The sequence below is a fragment of the Serinus canaria genome, chromosome 1 (genome assembly GCF_022539315.1).
Source record: "Serinus canaria isolate serCan28SL12 chromosome 1, serCan2020, whole genome shotgun sequence".
NCBI classification, from domain to species: Eukaryota; Metazoa; Chordata; class Aves; order Passeriformes; family Fringillidae; genus Serinus; species Serinus canaria.
The window spans coordinates 48,585,361-48,606,028 of record NC_066313.1 but is presented as its reverse complement, the minus strand read 5'-3'; the positions used below and the strand labels follow the sequence as shown (position 1 = coordinate 48,606,028).

Genomic DNA, 20,668 nt, shown 5'->3' with positions numbered 1-20,668 from the left:
TTTAAAAAATAATAATTTTTTAAAGGAAAAAAGGGTAAAATGTAAAAAATTAGAGAACATGCCCACAAAAAACAAGGAAAAAATTTGTAAGCTTAATTAAATTTTAGTCTTGGTTAAAAGAAGCTTACCAAACTGTTGTTTCCACCTGACTGTCGTGCAGCTGTCGATTGTCTAGCTGGGCAAAGAGAGGAAAAAGAACCTGGATCCCTCCAATGGAATGAATTGCGCTGTGAATGGAGTGGGTTACAATAGCTTTCACATCCTAAAGACATAAAATAAAGGAAAAACTACAATTAATCTCAATTTTAAAGGGCAGTAAAACCATAATTTTGAAGTACTTTAACACCAAATTGAGTGCAGGCTTTTTAAAATTTTGTTTCAATACTTATACTTCAGTTATAATGACTATATTTAAAGTCAAACATTAAACAGAAAATTTTCAGTAACATGGGCAACTGTGCCTTATAGTATGAAGTCTTTATTTCTTACAGAACATTTTTTCCCTTGCTTTAGAAAGGGAGCAAAGAAAGAACCGTTCAAGTGAAAGTTATATTAAGAGCAGACAAAAGCAATTAAGAGCACAAAAGAACAATCTCTGTACAGTAGCAGACGAATCCTCTGTGTGATGTTCAGCCAACAGTAATCACAGAATATCAGCTTAGCAGCACCAACCTGAAGCATGAGAGCATGGGGGGAGTGTACAAAAATGGAAGGATTCTCCTTTGGTGAGGATTCAAGGCATAGCTGAGCATCAGTGGCCTTGGCATTGTAGGTAAAAGCGATGCTACTTGCGAGTTTCCCATCATAGAGCACTTGTTTATGGTGCTCAGCCAGATGAATGTCACTCTCGGATTTAAATTTGAACGTGCTCTGAAAAAGACCCAAAAGTTTTACAAAGTAATTAATTTAGACAAATTCCTTGCCACAAAATATGCCAAAACTTGACATTGGACTTGAGAGAGAATAAACAAACTACTAAACTTTCCTTGCATTTACCAGTAGCCTAATGCTACTAAACAATGAGATACATTTGTTTCCATTTAGTCTACACCACATCAATGTGTCAACACATTTTTTGATATTTTATGTATTATCTCTCCTTTCAGTATCAGTGTTTACAAGTTTCAAAAGTAGCTATCTTAAAAAACCACACATTAACCAACCATAAAAATGTTAAAATAAAATTTAATCATAAAACACATTAAAAATAAAGAACAAATAAATGAGCTGCATTTTAGTTCCTATGAGCTCACTCAAATTAGCTATACCATGTTGATTAAAGGAATAGTTATTTTTGAACAACATTAAAAACCATGCTTCGTTAACAGTCAGGAGTATACACAAATGAGCCACTTAAAATCCAAAATAAATCATTTTGCATTAATTATTTGCAAATTCAGAGCTTTTCCAAGGAAGACTGAAAATGAACATATCATGATTCATATCTGATCTAAAATTAAGTTTTTTGGCAACACTGAAAAATCAAAAAAGCACAAGAAGATAGATTTCTGTCTTTCTGCAAATCACTGTCAGATTTCCTTGGCATATAAAAATTACATATAGCAATCATTTAACAGTGGCAAAAAGACAATTAGCAGTAACACAGTACAGTGCTGTACTGATACAAGGAAAGCAAATGTATTAGAAATGACCACCATTTTATTGCAAATGAAGATACATATATGTGTGTGTGTGTGTGTGTGTGTGTGCGTGTGTTATACATATATAAAATATTACTGCTAAAATATTTTCTGAGTTTAAAATAATTTATTTATGAGATTATACATGAATCATTTCCCTTGCTTTCACTGTGCACAGTGATCACAATTCTCTTATCGCTTTGGTCCTACCAAATATCCCCTTTCTTCCACAGTTTGCTCTTTCTCTAAAACTATTGGAAATATCAGCATATCAGCACTTTTTTTTTTTTTTAATCCATGCTAGAATTAAAACAGGTAACTTATAAGCTATTGGCTTCTCTTTCCAAACAAATTAGAGGTTCCTACCATTGATGTAACCCCATTAACCTCATCCAGCCCTTTCAGAGCTCTTGGGGCTGCTGGAAACCCTGAAAAAACTTCTTTTGGATACAGCCAAACAGTGGGAAAGAGCATCTGCTCACTGACTGACACAGCAATAAAAGGTCTGTTGACTAGCACCCCTTTGTATGTGGGCCATAAGCTGAGCAGGCTGGTGACCTGCCTGGAGCTGCTGGAGAACTTTTGGAGCACATGTGTCCCAACCTTGCACTGTCCCAGCCTTGGTAACGTCCAGCTGCAATGCTGAAAAGGTCCCAGACACAGGTACCATAACAGAAACCACAAGCAGGAAGGGCCAGTGCATGTAAATGGCAAGTCTGTGGTTCAGTCTGTGTTTCACAATGAAGGATAATATCTTCAGCTACACTGGGAAAGATGCTGCTAGTAGGTGGAGGAAGGTGTTGCTTCCCTTTTACTTCCCTTCACTTAGCACTGGTGAGGCCACACCTGGAGTTCTGGGCTTGCACACGGAGCCAGGCTCTTACTGGAGAGAGTGCAGTGAAGGGCCATTAAACATGAAGGGATTGAAGCATCTCTCGTATGAGGCAAGGCTGAGAGAGTTGAGACTCTTCAAACTGCAGAAAAGAAGCTGCAGAGGGGATCTTATATATAAATAACAGAAAGGAAGTTAAAAAGAAGACGGAGTCAGACTCTTCTCAATGGTGCCCAATGGCAAGACACAAGTCAACAGGCAAAACTGGTACAAAGAAGGCTCCCTCTGAACATCAGAAAACACTTTTTCACTGAGAAGCTGCCCAGCAAGGTGATAGAGTCTCTGTCTCGGCACTTCTTAAATACCTGTCTGGACACGGTCCTGGGCAAATGCATCTAGGTGACCCTTTTGGAGCAGGGAGGACCAGAGGACCCCCAGGTTCCAGTTGCTTCCTACATCTTCAGCCACACTGTGATTCTGTGATTTGCATTTGGGTTAGGAGTCTGTTTTGTAGGGAAACTCCCAATGGTCCCCACTAATTACTCTGTTCAAACTGCAAAGCTGTTCAGAACCAAAGAGACTTCTTTCAGGCTGAAACTCAAATATCCTACAATTGGTGATATTCATTCAGCCCAAAGGATCAGACTACAACCAATTCGATGTAAAAACAACAAAATAACACACTATGAGTATTCAATCCTCAGCACTAAATGATTTAATACAGAAATGTGTTCCTATTGTGCTACTGAAGTAGAAATTCCCAAAGTAGGAATATTATGCTTAGAACTTGAGAGCTGGCTCTCTGTTGATATGGCTGCCTACATCTCACTTATCAGGAAATGACTGCTACATATTACAGATTTGTCCTGTGGAAGGTGACATTTCACCTCAGAGGGCATTTTAACTATACATAGAAATCTTTGTGCACTTTCTGCAGAGGAAAAACAATTTAGTGATTTCACTGATTTCCAAAGCCATCTACATGATGCTTGTACTATATTTTAATGTTTTATCACATGAAAACACTTACTACCCTGAAAATACTTCATGCCTCAGCTTTTTCAGATTCCAAAACACATATATTGAGTTTTTCATAACTTTACTGTTTAATTAAGTCAAGGTGTTTCAACACAAAATTTTATAATTTCATTACTATGAAATCTTGCAGTGTTCTAAACTGCTTAAGTTAAATCAATTTTATACACAAATTTTGACATTATTCTACCTCCTCATTGGCAGTGTTTAATATGCTGCAAGAATTTTAGATCCCTCTTTGAAAGTCAGACACAAGTTATGAATCAACATAATACTGCCTCACACTTTTTGCAGAAAAAACAAGAATTAAAGGAATTTTCTGCAATCAAAACCTAACACAAGTGATCATAAATTGGAAATTCTGGTCTCCTAATCTAAAAGATTATTGTAACAGAATGTAAAGAGAGGCTAAAAATTCTGATATATGATATTACTTTACTACTAGCATTGATCAGGAAGAGAAAAGAAATACAGTATATGCATACTGTACTGGGGACTTGGGAAAATACATCCACAGAAGGGTAGTAGAGGCTGTTGTGCATATGCAGCTCTGAGGTCTCATACAGGCAGTGTGAGGGCACCAAGACAGAAAGAAAGAGCCATGGATTTAAAAAATTTTATATAAGGTAAGAATACATATGCAGGATCCATATAAAGTATGTTTGTGGCTCCTACAGGAATAGGAAGTACAGAGAGATATAAGAATTACTCCAGCACTGTATTCTGGAGTAAAATAATCTGTGCTTGATCAGGAACTGCTTGAATACCAGCAGCTCTCTCCCTTCCTTTAGCAGCAAGACTGCAGCTTTTTTTTTTTTTTACTATTCACTACATATTGCCCCTGTAGGTTCAGCAATTGTACATAAAATATTTTCTTGTACTATATAATTGGTTTAAACAAATCTGAATTTTTGGTGCTGTTTTGTGTCTCTGTTCATGAATTACTGTATTCTTACTCCAACCTTAAGTGACAAAAAGATTGGTATTGCAGCACTGATCAAAAACAAACTCAGAAGCAACATATGGAATGATCTGATAACTTGCTTTGAAATGCCTGTGGGAGGGTTAGGAGGAGTGGTACAGATTTGACAGGGCTATTAGAACAGGGCTTTGAGAAACATCCCTTTATAAGCAGCACCAAACACTGGTATCAGATGCATCTCTTCCTCTCACGTTACCTCCCTGCCCCTCCATTCTGTTCACCAGCCCCTTGGGATCCCAGCACAGCCAGGCTCTCCTCTTTTTGCTGCCTGGGAACAAGGATGGGCAACAGGGAAAGCACAGTGACAGCAAGGATGCTGCTCTCATTTCCTTTTTCTTTCTTCAGTCTGCAACAACTGAAAGGGTCCAAAGAGTAGGTAAAAGTCCTGTTCAGCAATGGCAAGGCTCAAAATAAGTCTGCTTTATTCAAGAGAAAACCTGGGTATGCAAATATTGAATCATAATATGTTTCTACTAAATATAGTTTCAAATTCCAAGATATATTATGGATTAACTTGGGAAGACTTAATGGGGAAGATACAAATCATATAGTTCTATTACCAGTGCATTTGCCTCCTCCCCTTAAACATTTGATTATGAGTAATTTCTCTGCAATAGCTACTAAGAGTGTCGGTTTCTCATTATTGCTTCTCACACAATGTAAACATTTAAAAAAAAAAAAAAAAGCCTTTTGCTACAAGTGAAAATGTAGTATTTCAAACTAAAACATCTATTTGCTTCACAAATAAATTTTTGTATTAGGGCATGCTGGTTATAACCAAATGCACTCAATAGGAACATGCTGAGAAAGATCAGCATGGAAGGACTATGAACTGTTTCTATGTTACTATACTTTGTACCAGAATGTCATGTGCAATAAGTATTATGAACACTATACATAAGTAAGACTTATTTTAATGACTTCTCTAGTCAGTCCTAAGACCTGTTGCTTCTACCTGCACTTCAGAACAGGAGTGGGACAAGTTGCAACAGATTCATTTTTATCTGTTGATCAAGCTCTCACTTCTCCTGAACTTCGTGGCTTTGGTGGCATCTGCAACATTTTTTACTCTGAATGTAACAGATATGTGCAAACTGCCCTGTATGCTGGCAGATTATGCAGATTTCTCTGTTTTCCAGAGGTTTTAATGGCAGTCACGGTAGACTAGGGCAGTCACTATGAATGATTCTGAGGGTAGCTGAATGAGAGGCAAAATCATAATCTCCTCATGAGCAAAGTAGGTAGAGGAATGCTCGCTTCCCCTAAAGAATTGGATTCTCAGGTATAATGGACTAAAGTATGAATTTTAAATCAAAGGAACCGCCATATACTGCATTAGGAAGGAAAAGAGATTTGTATGAAGAGGTTTTCAAAAAAACCTCAACTATTTTGAATACTCCTTTGGCAGAAAAGTTTGGCACAACTGGAGTTTACAAATAATCTGGGGTCTTTTTAGGAAGAGTAAACTGTTGATTTCTCCCTGTTTGCTAACAGTACTAACAATTAGAATGAACAGGAAATTTAGTGAACTACTTAAGAAAAGTTTCTGAAAGGCCAGTTTGCATCAGCAAGTTGGGTAAGAGCAAGAACATGTTCTCTAATATTCAGGGAAACAAGCTATATGTCAACCGAGGCTCCCTTAGACTATTAAATCTCATACTGAAGTATTCTGAAGTGGTAGACCTTTGCACCAGCACAGAATCTGAAAGGACTTACAGAAATAACCTTAAATGAGATATGAAACAGGCAGGCTTTGAGTGAAAGCTACAGTTGGTACCCTGAAAGCTCTATACTACAAGACATGGTTCCTTTTCTGGTTGTGAGTAGATCTTGTGTTGGAAAAAGGTCAAAAAAGTCTTCTGTTTTATCTTATTTTTGGGGGGAATAAGAAAGTCAAAGAAATAAATGTTATTTCCAGGGTACTGCTCTGGGAGCCTGTTCTTTTTAACTGGTATTAAATAGTAAAATTTACTTCCAGATTTTTAGACAAGGAAGAAAATTTCTTCAGAAAGCAAGGGGGCATTAACTGTTCTGTGTACATAACCGAAATCTGAAATCATGACACAATGAAAAAAGAATTTTCCCAAAATATTAAATATAGATGACATTTTTAAAAAAATCACTAAGAAGCTACATGTGTGCAGAAATGCAGTTTAGGGAAGCCTATGAATCAAGCAGGGCAATTTGAAAACTGTAACAAGGTTAGTGCAGTAACTATTGGAAATGTCATTTAGCATGAAAGCTCATATCCTGATCAACCCCTTCAACAACCAGAAAATATTACATAATAATTTGCACTTCTTGAAAACCACGAAAGCCTTATTTCTATTTGATATCACTCCAGTATTTTTCTGCATACTGGAATCCAGTAATTTAATACATTCAGAAAGGCTACCTAAATTCATTATAAAGACGTATAAGACTACATTAATTTATTTTATATGACCAGAAATATTTGCAGAAATATTTTCCTAAACAAAATAGTGTATAAAGTTTGGAATAAAAGACTCTTTGTTTGCACAGGTGATGGGCTTTTCTTAACTGACTTAATATTTTTAGTTTCAAGGCAGATTTTAATGACCATAAGCTATAGGCAATAGACTTCTCTCCTCCAAGTAATCCTGGTATATATGTGGTTATTCACCCTACACAGGTACATACCATAAAAGATATTTCCATCTGCTCTGTCATTCAAGTTCTAGGTGTAATCAAATGATGAAGAGTATGCATTTCCTACACACAAAATTAATGCTATTATAATCTAAATGTTGATTTTTACTTACAGCTTTTAAAAGCTTTTATTTTCAGAGTATATGATACACATTGAAAAACTTCAAGCCTTCTTTGGATGAAACCACAAATTTCAAAAATCAGAAAAAATAAAACTTGGGAATACCTGATAGTATAAACTGAAATTCATTATTGTTTACCTGGGGTTAGATTAATTTTCAAGTATTATCTACAAAGGAGTTTCTGCAGATTTCTATGAAGTACCTGTGTTATTTTTCTTGATGAAATAATACAACACACACCCATTCCAAGACATGTATCTGACAAGAGATCTAAGTTTATGCCTGCATCATTAATTTGTCCAATCTTCCCCTCAATATCAGTGACAAAGCATGAGTAAAAAAAGCTCAACTTTTACCTTAACAGGACTGTGTGAAACCATTCATTTGAACAAAATTGTTTTATTATGCCTTGTTGAGTGTTAATCTGCCTTAACTCACGTTTGTAACCACAAACAGTAGAGAAGAAAGTAATTTCTCTGCTATTCAGTGCACCAAATACAAAATTTCTCCAATCTGATTACGACCCAAAGTAATTAATTTCCCATACAACCATATTTCAGCTATGCTTTAAACAAAACTTTCATCTTTCAAAAAGATGGTAGAAATTAGGGTTAGTTAGGATCTTGAAAAAGTAGTTTTATGTTGCTGAAAGCAAATCACATGAAAAAAATCTATGCAATTCTAGGAGGAATATTCACATGCTTCACATATCTTCTAAATGTATCTCTCATTCATTTTATTTTTCCAGTTTTATGCTTCTTAAAATCTGTTATTACCTTATATCCAGGTCCTAACTGATGTATTGCAAAAATCTGTGCTGGGTTGAGTGCTTCAGTGAATACATATACTGCTCCAAGCTGGCCACAGAACACTCTATTTGCATCAGCAGTCTCCGAAGATCCAAGAAAGCATTTATCATAGCTCTGTATCAGAAAGGGGCAGTAAATAATGAAATGATATTAATGCACAGCTACTAAAGCCACCAATAAAGGGATACTAAAATTAAAAAATAAACCGACCATTATCAATCCTTTATTACTACCCTGTGGTGAATAACTGAATTTTGATTATTGTAGCATTAATTGTTTTAGAGGTCTCTATGACTGGCTGCTAGGATTTGTTTTCTATTAATTGGTCAGCATACAACAGAGAAAATGAGAATAGTACATTCAAGTAGAAAATAATCCCCCCTATTGCCTTCTAAGAAAGTGACACACTTGAACTTCCTTGTAATTGTACTCAGAGCTCCTACTGCTAATACAGGAGAACACATGCTGGAATACCTTCTTCTTTCACTGCTGTGCCAATAGAGCTAATCACTTCTAGAAGGAAAAATGGAAACAGAAACAGATTTTTCTAATTTGCAGGTGTTGCATATTTTCCCCCTCTGACCACAGCCTATAATGATTTGGTTTGACCTTAAACCCTCTTCCGGCTTATTCTATACACACAAGAGTTGTTATTTTCCATTCTTTCTTCCAAAAACTATCCCTCCCTTCTGCTGTTAACTATCCCTGCCCTTCTGTATGTCCACTTCATATTATTTCAGATTAGGAGTGATTTTTTAATGGCTATTTTGCAAGGCCTTGAAGTTTTTCAGTTGCTTCTAAAAAACCTGTCTAGAACAAAGACCTCAGAAATCAGAAAACATGATGCAGCCAAAAAAAGGACAACAGGAAGAAGCTCAAGGATCTTTGAAGGTAATTCTCTCAGCTTCCTTGAGTCATAGGTGCTTTATTGAACAGAAACAAGGATCTGACATTACTTTTTGAGCTGAACCAATGGAATCTGCATTAGGAAACTTGCTTTTTCATCTGGCTTAAATGCTGAGTTTTACCAGGAAAACTTTTCTCAGTCTAGAGAATGAAATCAAATATGGTGAACTGTTACAGCAACTGGTCTAGGTGGATAGGCTGTTAACAAGGAAAAGGGGACACAGGTGTAAGGACAGACAAAGATCTGGAGCTCAGCTTTAAGAACAGGTGAGGGAAGAAGTATCCAGGGTTTTGTCTATCACTTATCCTCCTTTGATTTACCTCTTTTAATTTTTTTCCTCTTGTAATTTCTATTCTTTTAAGCAATTTTGACACAATTTAAAAACTTCTGTTGAAAACCCTGCAATAAAATTGATTCACAAAGTGATATCCAGGATGTACATTGCAAAAGATGAGTTAATCAGACCCCTTTGACTCCTGGTGAACCTAATGGCAAAATTCTATAAAAATTTTCAATTATTTTATTCAAGTCCTGTTTAGCCCTGAAGGCTTTCATGACAGTGTGCCATTACTGTCAGAAAGTGTTACATCAATTAATGTTGAGCAATTGCCCTTTTCAATGGTCATTTGAGGAACTTGTCTGAGCTACTGATGCCAACTTTTCCTAGTTGATACTCAAATATTCTGAGACAACATTCCTGCCTATTATAAGGGTATTTTCCTGGATTCCTCTAGTGCCCATTAATTGTACAACCACTACTGTAGCTCTAAACAGATTCTGAGCTCTAATTATAGTTAAGTTCTAGGCTTGTTAGCCTCTAGTAATTTCCTTTTCTGTCTTTTTTCATTCTTCCCAGTTTACATTTTCCCATTTCTGGCACTTCACTCTTGATTAGGTGTTTCCATTATCATTAATTGGAGGGGAGGGCTACCTCCTGATTTCCTGGTAGTTTTATCCACTTCTGTTCCAGATGCCAAGCCATCTGTAAACATGAGTTATTCCTTGCCATGCATGCCACTTCACCTTTTTGCCATAATCCCCAGCTATATTTACCTCCTGGAATAACAGCTTAATGAGTCCTTTCTCATTAGCCACAGTATGTTGTATAGGACATGAAAAAAATCAATATTGGCACTGCTATGGATTTTTATTTTATTAAATGAATTCAGAGCCAAAAATGGCATTACGAAAACAGAGTACCACCTGCATTGAAAATAGAAACAGCTAATACAAAAATGTTTATGTCTTCCCCTTTTTCATCCAAAGTTGTATCTTCCCTCTAACATTTGGGTGAAACATATAAATACTCAATACATGGAGGCTCAATAAAATGAAAACATATCTCTTAATTCAACACATATTTGTGAAGAATGCAAATCTGAACCCATAATGACTACATCATGTAATATCCTATATTTGTCAGGCCACATTACAGAAATAGTTAAAAACCCAGTAAATTCATGGCCTTGTGTAAATAAGAATTAATTCTCAGAAATATAAGAAAAAATAATTTAAAATAAGTTAATAAATTAGCTTTTTTTTAGAGTTTCACTGTTTTTTCCCCTCTATCTTTACTTTCATGACTCCCAGGCTACATATAAAAATGGTAGACTGAGGTTTTCTACAGTTCTTGCTTGGTTACAAGAGGTAAATTTCAGATACTGAAAAAGCCCTCACAAAAATATTAGAGAATGGTAATGCAAAATTAGTCTGGGAAAAAAATAAAATAAATTCACAATCTCTACTAAGACAAAACCTATGCTTAAAAAAATTATATTCAATTCAGTTCCTTAATGTTAAACTCAATAATGTAAATGTAACAAATGTTTTACTAGTCTAAAAATATGTTTCATCATAATGCATATTGTTCAGTGGTAGATTTGACATGGCAAGCAAATGAAAAATCTTGCCATCAGTACATTTAGCAATTTTAACACTACATCTTGATTATATTACAATATTCATCCATAACAAAGACTGAACAGTCAGATGCACTTAGCCAACAATATGCAGCTCCTGACCCCTTCTGTTTTCACAACTTGTACTGTTAAATGCATCAGTATAAACTACATAAATACTTATGCTTAACGTGGGATGTAAAGAAAGAATGACTGACTGACTTACATAGTGGTTTTTTTTTCCTCCAACACCATTATGGTAATGTATTTTATTGACATCTTCCAGGAGACTAAAGTTATATCCAAGTGTAAGGGTATGAAGGTAGATGTTAACAAATGAGCTGGATAATTGCTCAAGGCTTTTCAAGGGAATACTTCTAACAAGTCAGACTTTATATGAAACAAGAAAATTCTAATATGGTTAAAACAAGAGCTTCTCTTCTAAGGTAATGCAAAATAGAACACACTCGCCAACTTTTCCTTTTATGTATTTTATGCATTTGCATTCATACAGATTTCCTGAATTTCTTGATCTTTTTATTCTACTTCCTACTATTAACAGAACAGATTTTTGTTATTAAAAAATAGATAGCTAATGATAACTAGTGTCTTTCATAGCTTAGACTATTATCCAGCGGACAAAATAAAAACCTTAGCAAATATTTAAGACTTAAATCAAAATATCTAAAGCTTGGTAAACCAATTTCACCTTAAGAAAGATAGTATTTCTTTTGCATGAGAAAGTAGAAAAGAATTTAATGAAGAAAATAGAAGCAGAAGGAGCAGCTCTTCCTGCTAAGCATTTGTCATTAATGATTACTGGTCCTCACACCATATAACCAATAATCCAGACCAGATCATCTGAGACCTCAGCTGGCTTTTCAGTAATTACATCTCACCTATCATGAAAGTATTTATCTTACCAAGGAGAAACCATGCTCTGCAAAAACTGAAAGACTAGCCTTTTCTTGCAAGTCAAAATGCTACCAAAACCCCCAAAGAATGGAAATCAGAACCTTTAGAAGGCAGAGCTCTCCTACTTTAATTAACACATAATATTTATGCTCTCTCTTTCAAATCCTATTTTGCCTCTGGAATTTAGCAAAAGACAGTTCATTTCCCTAAGGCTTCTTTATCCCTTATAGTAGTCAGAAAGTAATGAGAACTGTATTATAAATAAAAAATAACAAAAGCGTTGTAAGTTGATGAATCAAGAACCTCTGAAATTTTATCACAGATTTAGCTGAAGGCAAAGCACAAGAAAATAATTTTGTCTGCCTTCCACAGCCAGAACTTTGAGCCAGAAAGAGCAATATTTGCTGCTTCATTAGGTCGAGGCTCTCAAACTTTCCAAAAATAAAAGGTACAGAAAGAGAACATGTATACACAAACTCAAAAAGTTAATAATACATTTTATTAAGCAGATGAATAAGAATTAATAAAAGAAACATTTAAAAGAGAAAATTTGCAAAGATCTTGAGAAAAAAAATGTAATACTTTTTTTCTTTTTGAATTAGCCTTAAAATGAAAAGTGATGAGAAAGGAAAACCAATGAAATCTTACATCATTTGTGTTAACATGCCAGGCCATGTCACCGTAGGACACCAGCTGACCGTTCACGTAACAGCGTATTTCACTGTTTCTCCACCGGTTGTAGATGTGTACAATGCTTATCATGTACCACTGGAACGACATGAAAAATCAGTACACAGGGGCAGATTTTGTGCTATAAAATAGAGTTAATGAATGGCATAAAAAAAGGGTGACCAATCTCATAAACTTACACAAAAAGATGAATCCTTGCAAACAGGTAAAATTAAAATTCAAGTCATTGGGACTTCAAGTCTAGTCAATAGAACTATGCCTAGATGTAATGATGTACCTACCTGGTTCCTTTATGGGATTAGAGGCAAAAATGCACACATACAATTTAATTTCAACAGTGCAATTTCATTTCAACACTATTCTGTAAAAATACACAACCGAGTTTTGAGAGGAAATCCAGAGCTATGTGCTCTTACCTTAAATTTGTATCACACAACCTCTGTCTTTGCATCACAGCAAAAATTTCTGTCTATCAGAAATTATTCAATAAACAGAAAAAAAAGCCAATAGCAAATTTTACAGTCCAGGTTAAGACGTCATCTTGAGTGTTTGTTTTGACATTTTTCCTCTATTCTTTACCATTCCACCAATTTTTGGACAACTTTCATATAATGAAAAATGCATTAAATAGTCTAACAGAGAAGGCACCGTAATTTAGTGCTTCCACTTACTACTGTGGTGATCTTTCCCATAATTTTTTTAACAAGAATCATTATGTCCATGACAAATAAATTCAAGAAGAACTCTGGAGCCTTCTTGCTTGGAGACATTTGAAACATAACTGGACAAAATCCAAAGCAACATGATCTAAGAGTCCCTTCTGCAAGCAGGGGGAAAGATCAGAAAGTCTCAACACATCCCCTTCCAATCTAATTGACTCTGTGAAAATGTCACCTTGTCTTAAAAATAGCCTTTTGTATTCTAATAATTTGGAATAATAATTGACATTTTCATCATCATCCATTTGTTTGTATCTTTTTCAATTATTATATTTTGATTTCCATGTTCAGATAAGCCCCTTTTCTCCAAAGCAGAGAACTTCTGCAACCCTCGGGGCTTGTTGAGTGTCTTCTTGAGCTGGGATAAAGAGACACAGAGCCTACTATAATAAAACTCTGTCTTTCTGTCAGAGAAAATGAAAGTAGATGGTTTCACATGTTGATTTTAAAATTAGACAAAGCACAAAATTAAAAACAAAACAGCATGCAGCAAAACACATTTTGACAATAAGCATTATAGTAGTCATCAAATAGAGCTGTATTCTGTTACAAGTCTGTAATAGCTATAGATATGAGAACACCTATTTTTACACATCTGTTTCCAGGTATTAAAAAATATTTTTCATTTTTCCCTCTTTTAATATACAACTAACAGAAGGTAGAAAAATGGTGCTGATCATACAAAAATGTATCGAGTATCTCATTTCCTGTGTTGCCAAGCAAACAGATTTATTGGGCAATGCTGGAATAAAGTAGTACTGCTCCAGCTTTGGCTTCTGAAGTCATGTATGGAAACTTTTTTTTTTTTTTCCAAAGAACCATGAAAAAAGTAATTTTTGTGATGCACTGTCATCCTCAAATAAAACCCTCCAAAAAATGTAACTCGTCTGTCTGTGATTTTTCTTTCAAAAGACTTTAAAACCATTTCTGAAAACATACCAATTCAGATTCAACCTCAACTTCCTGAAAAACTCAATTTTACTTACAGTGGTCTGTACATTGCTCTTTATCTGTGATCAGGTACATTGTAAATAGCTTTTAAGCAGTCTGTTGGATTTTGTGATTAATGGGGTTTTTTGCTCCTAGTTTTTTTGTAAATTTCTGTATTTGGGCAATTTCTCTAGCACTAGCAAACACTTTTTCTTAAGAAGGAAAGGCAGCACTTTGCTACCACACAATGAACCAAACCAAGTTGTATGATCTCACACGCAATTTTTCTTGAACTTTTTGTTGAAAAAAATCCTTTTCCCCCTAATATTCAAAGTCAGCAGTACAAATTCTCCTTCACATTCATCCCGCAGTTTTCTTCCCCATATTATTTTCTCCTGCCTCTGCAGTAACAACAGCTTCTTTAGGTAGTACTGAAAGACCCTTCACTATGCATTTTTTGTTTACTGCTGAAACCTGTCAAGCTTAGTCACCAACTGCTAAGTCACTAAATCATATTCCTACTCCACAGGACAGCACAATCAGAGAGATGAGGCATCACACACTAAGTATTTCCAGGATGTGGAACTTATTTCTGTCTCTGCTACAGTCAGTAAAGGTGTTCAGGGTTAGAAACACACATAAAAAAGCTATTTGCTCCTGACTATGCTGCTTTCCTGTTCTAGTTTTACAAGACTTGATGCTGAGGCTGAAACTCAAGAGAGCAAAAACACTGGGGGCTACCTACACAAAAATGTCAATTTGGAGTCTCAAAAAAGCAGTACAGACATTTTAAACACAACATTGCCAAAGCTAGGTAAGCTCTGTTGAGATATAAGGCTATTATAACACACCCAAATTTTCTATTTGGTATATGATAACCAAATTTCTCCACATATTTTTATAAATGCTTGCTTTTACAATATTATAAAATACACCAATTGAGACCTAAAGGTATAAATTCATATCACATATTATACTGTGAAGTGTCATATGACATAGCAGGAAGATCTTCACGTGAACAGAGCAATTCTGATCTGCCTACATAAAGCTTTCGACCAGATAACTTGAATTTCTTACTTTACTGTGATTCACCAAGAATTTTTTAAAACCCTCAAACCACATTATTCAGAAGTTTATTGAGGATGATGATTCTGACAAAATTTATTGCTGAAATGTGTGTGCCTGTAAGCAAATGTCTAGGGAATGGTACATCTGATGGCAAAAAACAAATCATACTTCTGAAGTTAACATTAGGACAGTTAACTGCTTTATAAATGAGTACACATTTTTAATACATATCTACACATTCAAATCTTGTACAGTGAAAGCAATGTAATATCTAAACAAGAAGAAAATCAATTTCTATGTTAAACAGGATAAATTTTGACTTGCTAGGGCCAGGAATTATATTTGACAGGTTTTATTTCCTCCACTATACATTATGTACTTGAACACATGCATGTGAGCACAAGTTAATGATGGAAAAATATAAACAACTCAAAAATATATTCTAGAATATTTGTTTAAAATACTATCTAAAGCTAACATATGACTCAAAGTGTATGGAGCATGAACTTTGGGATATATAATACTAATATGGGAGTTATATTTTTATGTACTTCAGCAGATCAGAAGATTTTGATTTGAAACTAGTATTCATATAATGAGATACACTGGTACTAGTATTTCAGAATTAGTTATTTTGAGTAGCAACAGCAAAAACTAAAATTTTCCACAGCTGACACAAAGAAAACTAGTCATTTGTACTAAAAATTACCAAAAGCATATCTTGGTAAAATGTGAAAGACTACTTCCTCATCAACCAGTAAAGATTTGCTAGATCCCAAGAGGTGACTAACAATAACATAATACAAAAGCAAACAATTACATTTGTTACTGGAATCAGATGATACTTAAATGAAAATTGAACTGTCATCAAAATACTTTTCTGGCTTTAAAATTGGAAAAACGTGAAAAACGGGATTTATTCACTCCAGTAGATTCAACAGATATATTTTTATAAGGCTTTATACAACTCCGAGTTATATGCTAGAGAGAGACATTACTTTGTTTTAAGGAAACCACAAGTGACCTCAAAGCTGCAAGACAAAATTAGAATTGGTGATTTTGAACCACAAATACACTCCAAGAGAAATAGTGGAACATTAAGTTGATGTGTGAACAAAGGCATTCCCTCCCTAAGAGATTGGTTTCTCAAAAAAAAAAAAAAATCAAGCACTGAAATTCACTATACAGATTCTAAGCCCATAAAAAATAGAAATGGGCTTCACAGCAAGATACAGACAAGACTGATATCAGTGACAAGCACATAATGCTTGCTGTACAGAAAAGTCAATGCTTCAGACAACTAACTGCAACTCTGAAGGCCACAAAATCATCATTCCCCTAGGACTACTAGGCATAGAGTAGAAATAAACACTAAAATGATCCAGAGGTGCAATCAAGATTTACTACGAAAAACAAGAAATCCTAAAACAGCACTGAAATGGAAGAAAATTCAGAGCATTATATCATACAGCACCAGATAATGAATGTCTAGCATTGCCAGCAAAATTTTTCAAGACCTTGGCAACAGTTACCAAGTAGAGAATTTTCAGAAACAGAATGAAGATATTTAAGTAATTAAATGCAACCATTTTACAAATACTCACAATTCAGCTCTATCTGAAGCCAATTAAGGAGTATTTTTGAAAAACGTGCTGACTTTATAGAAGTGTTTCACTATAAATTATTACATTTCTCTTGAATTGATTCTGAACTGTAACTTTGCAGGAACACTAGAGCAATTTCTAATAAATGAGGAGCTATGATTAACACTCTAGCACTAAAGGGATTTTAGCCCTCCTCCCAGAAGCACTTTGCCAGTACACCTTCAGTGTGTTTACTGTAAACACCACCGTGCTTACCTTGCGTGGCTGGAAGTCGTACTTCACACAGTGCTGGAAACCTTTGCCTTTTGACTTCAAGGATGTCACTATCAAGCAGTTGCCAACAAAATGAGCAGAATACCCAACACCTTTGCTAGTGCGGAAACTAAAAAGAAAGAATTAGGAATTAAATTGGGAAAAGGGGAATTATTTTATAATAGAAAGGTCTAAATACTATTTTAAACTGTCATGAAAAAGAAAATAAATTTGTACCCAGAATGGTGGATCTAATTTTTTCCTTCCACCATTCTCTTTGGGTGATACTCACCTTCAGCACTTGATTCCTGACTACATTTTAAAAATCAGTACATTTTTTTCCCTAGAATACAAGATTATATCAATAATAAATATTATGTCTATCACATTTCACCCTTAGTTTCTTCATTAATCATCATTTAAAATAACACATCTGATTGAAGTTGTGAAGACATATCCACTACACAGCAATTGTGAGATGCCTTGCAGTTTTTTGGGGGGGGGGCGCGGTTCAGAGAACGATGCAATTGGTATGACATACAAATTTGGATTCAAGATATTGATCATTCACAAAAACTATTTTTCAAGACATGAATAAATTATGCTAATGACATATGAAGTTTTAATCTTCTCAGTTGTGGATTTATTTTCATTTTTCAAATGGATAAAGGACTGCAATTTGAAGAAAGTAAGTTTAACAAGGATTTCCAAGCTATCTTGTGACAAATATCATAAAGACAGATAATGCAGGAAGCTCATACATTTCATATTTGAAATCAAAAGCATTTTAAACAGCAATTCTGGACTTAAAAAACCCTTTGCAAAGGTAACTGTTGAAAGCTCATGAATGACATTATGGCAAATCCATATCTACAGCTATGCTGCTTAATCACTTCTGAAAAGCTAAGTACAATGAAGAGCAGTTTGCTTTTAATAATATGGAGCACACTGTATACAACTTCTAGACTTTTCTTTAATAAATACTGAAATACAAGGTCTAGATGGTGAATTTCATCTATGAATTCTGAAAGGAAGCTTTGCAAATATAGGGAAAAAAAACCCTACTAATCTTGAGTATTTGTACAAAGTCCTGTAGCTCACTAACCAGTACTTTCTCATTCTCTTAATGCAGCTAACTTATAAAATAATTTTATGTTATTGCAATAATATTGTTTTAAACAGTTCCTTTGTTGCAACATTTTCTTCAAACACTTTTACTAGTTTTTTCCTAGGAACATTAAGACATGAAAGGTACATGCAAACACAAAGTTCAAATGTCATCTTCCTTAATAGCTGCTGAAATAGTATATTTTTGGTCTACCCTACTACATATATACAATCTTGATTTTAACACAGAAAAATTTTCATATTTGTGAAACTTATTCCATCTTCAGATACTTACAGTTAAGTCAATAAGTGTGCATATTTAAGGAGAGAATCAGATTGTTCTCTTTGCTCATTGTCAAAAAAATAGCTGATAAACCATGAACTTATGAACAAAAAATAAACTCTTTACAAGATAGGTGTTGCGATTATACCCTGAGGTGATCAGGGGTTAGATGCTCCTCTCCTTTAAAGGCATTTGTAAAGAAGGTAAAAAAGAGACATTAAAATTCTCAAATTCTAGAAAGCCACTTTTGTTGTAATGAATTAGGATACTGTTTTAGAAACTACTAAAGGATACTTCTTAAAAAAAATTTAAAAATTTTAAAAACAGAGTAAGCAGAACTGGTGGAATAACACCTATAGACATTTTTTTTGCAACCTAATGAATCCTTGCACACAAGTGACTCCTTCCTATCTTGAAGTATATATAGAATATTTTTTTCCCCAGTTCAGGGTGTGTCTTCCTCATTCATTCATCTGCTTCTCTGTATTGTACACAGTTTTCTCTCCCCTCAAGCTGCTGTGCTGAAAAAGAGCATTATTCCCTGCCACTGTTTTTAATAAGGTCTTCTATAGAACTCTCTTTGCAGAAAAGAAAAAAAACTCACTTATTTATTAAACATTAAATGTCCTCTCTAAATAAACATAAGATATAACCTAAGAATGAAGAGAAGTATTACATGCTGCCCATTACCACTGACCTCAAAATTGAAAACACTTTGTAACACTGCCATGCCTTTGCATCTTTTGAAGACTATTTTTAACCTGTGTCATGCCAATGATCTGGCTTCCACAATGACTCCATAGGCAGCTCTACCCCTCAACAAAAGGAGCAGTGAACAGCTTCATACTGAAGAATATCACTCATATACACACATAAATCTGAATTACCCAAATACACAACCTGCACAACCACAGCACTGAATTTAGTTCAATAAAATGAAGGTTAAAAAACTTAAAATACAGCTCTTACAATAAGAGCAACTGAATGTGTTGTGAGATAGCTTGAGACTTTGATTTATCTCCTTAGGGCCTCACGCCATTCAAAGAACTTTTCAGCGGGTAACTGCAACTCTCACAATGCCAAATCTGTTTCACAGCAGTGTCATCTCTAAAATGGTCGAAAATGGTTTCACAGAATCCCGTTCTGAAGGACAGTAAAATAATACAGAAATTCACTACATTCTGATAAAGTGCTGTATCACTTGATTAGAGATGTCAAATATAATAGTTTTTTTTAAATTACCAACAGCCAACCATTGCAAATATCAGCATTTTTACATGATAAAATATTATTTCTATTGTATAAAATACATCCTAATACATTGAACAAGAGATAGAAAGCATTTTGAAATAAAGAATATATCTTGAAGAAATGTCTACATTTTTTGAATTTTCTCACTTTCATATTCTTATTGGTTATGGGGCTGATTTTATCTCCATTATGGTCAAATCAAACTGTTCCTGAAATTTTAAAAACTGAGTTGTCCTTATGTGTGTAACTTCCTGGAGTTCAGCACATAAACATGAGGAAGCAATGAAATAATGAAAAAACTGCTCATTTCTTAGCAGGACTCTGCCTTGGAATAGAATAAATGATTTTATAAACATTAAAAATTAATTAACCTCCAAATTAATTAGATTTCTAGTACAAGAGTAGTTAAGAAACTGAGTACTCAAATGTGTCCTGTTTACCTCAACATTATACTATATAATCTAATAATTAATCTTGTCATTTTCCTTCTTGACAAAGGTAACATAGGCTAGGACTGGCCTGTATGATACTCCAAAGAAGTTCTCTTACCCATTACCTACGTGTGCAGAACTTGCCACATCCAAAGATGAAAGGTATGGAGACAACAAGAGGAATACTACCAACAGCCATATGGTTTTATGGCCTTAAATTAACCTCCCATAGCAGCTGGAACACAATTTTACTGCAGTTTGTTCACATAACCTTTATAATTATATTTCATTTCAGCCAGTTTCTCAAAGCAGCTACTGAATGTTACTACACTTCCATGGCAATAGAGCATTCTTCCTTCCACCAATGAAAGTTCAGGGATTCCAGTTTCTTAACCTTAGGATTTTATGAGCAATTTAACCTATGATCATAGTACCATTATTGATAAGGTATTTATTCATTCTTGCCTGAATGGTGTGGGTGAAATTTGCTTTCTACTAACTTTAGAATTCCACTATAGGCTTT

At 34.7% G+C, this 20,668-nt stretch overlaps 1 protein-coding gene across 1 annotated transcript in view; it reads right to left on the bottom strand.

Moving 5' to 3' along the window:
• The window catches only part of NBEA (neurobeachin), a 453,025-nt gene that overhangs the window by 341,303 nt on the left and 91,054 nt on the right, over nucleotides 1-20,668 (bottom strand). The window contains exons 6-10 of the mRNA XM_050977434.1: nucleotides 17,077-17,203; nucleotides 12,459-12,578; nucleotides 8,058-8,204; nucleotides 673-870; nucleotides 129-262 (exon numbers count right to left, since the gene is read on the bottom strand). Of these exons, the coding sequence (XP_050833391.1) occupies nucleotides 129-262; nucleotides 673-870; nucleotides 8,058-8,204; nucleotides 12,459-12,578; nucleotides 17,077-17,203 (726 nt within the window). The remainder of the gene's footprint in view (nucleotides 1-128; nucleotides 263-672; nucleotides 871-8,057; nucleotides 8,205-12,458; nucleotides 12,579-17,076; nucleotides 17,204-20,668) is intronic.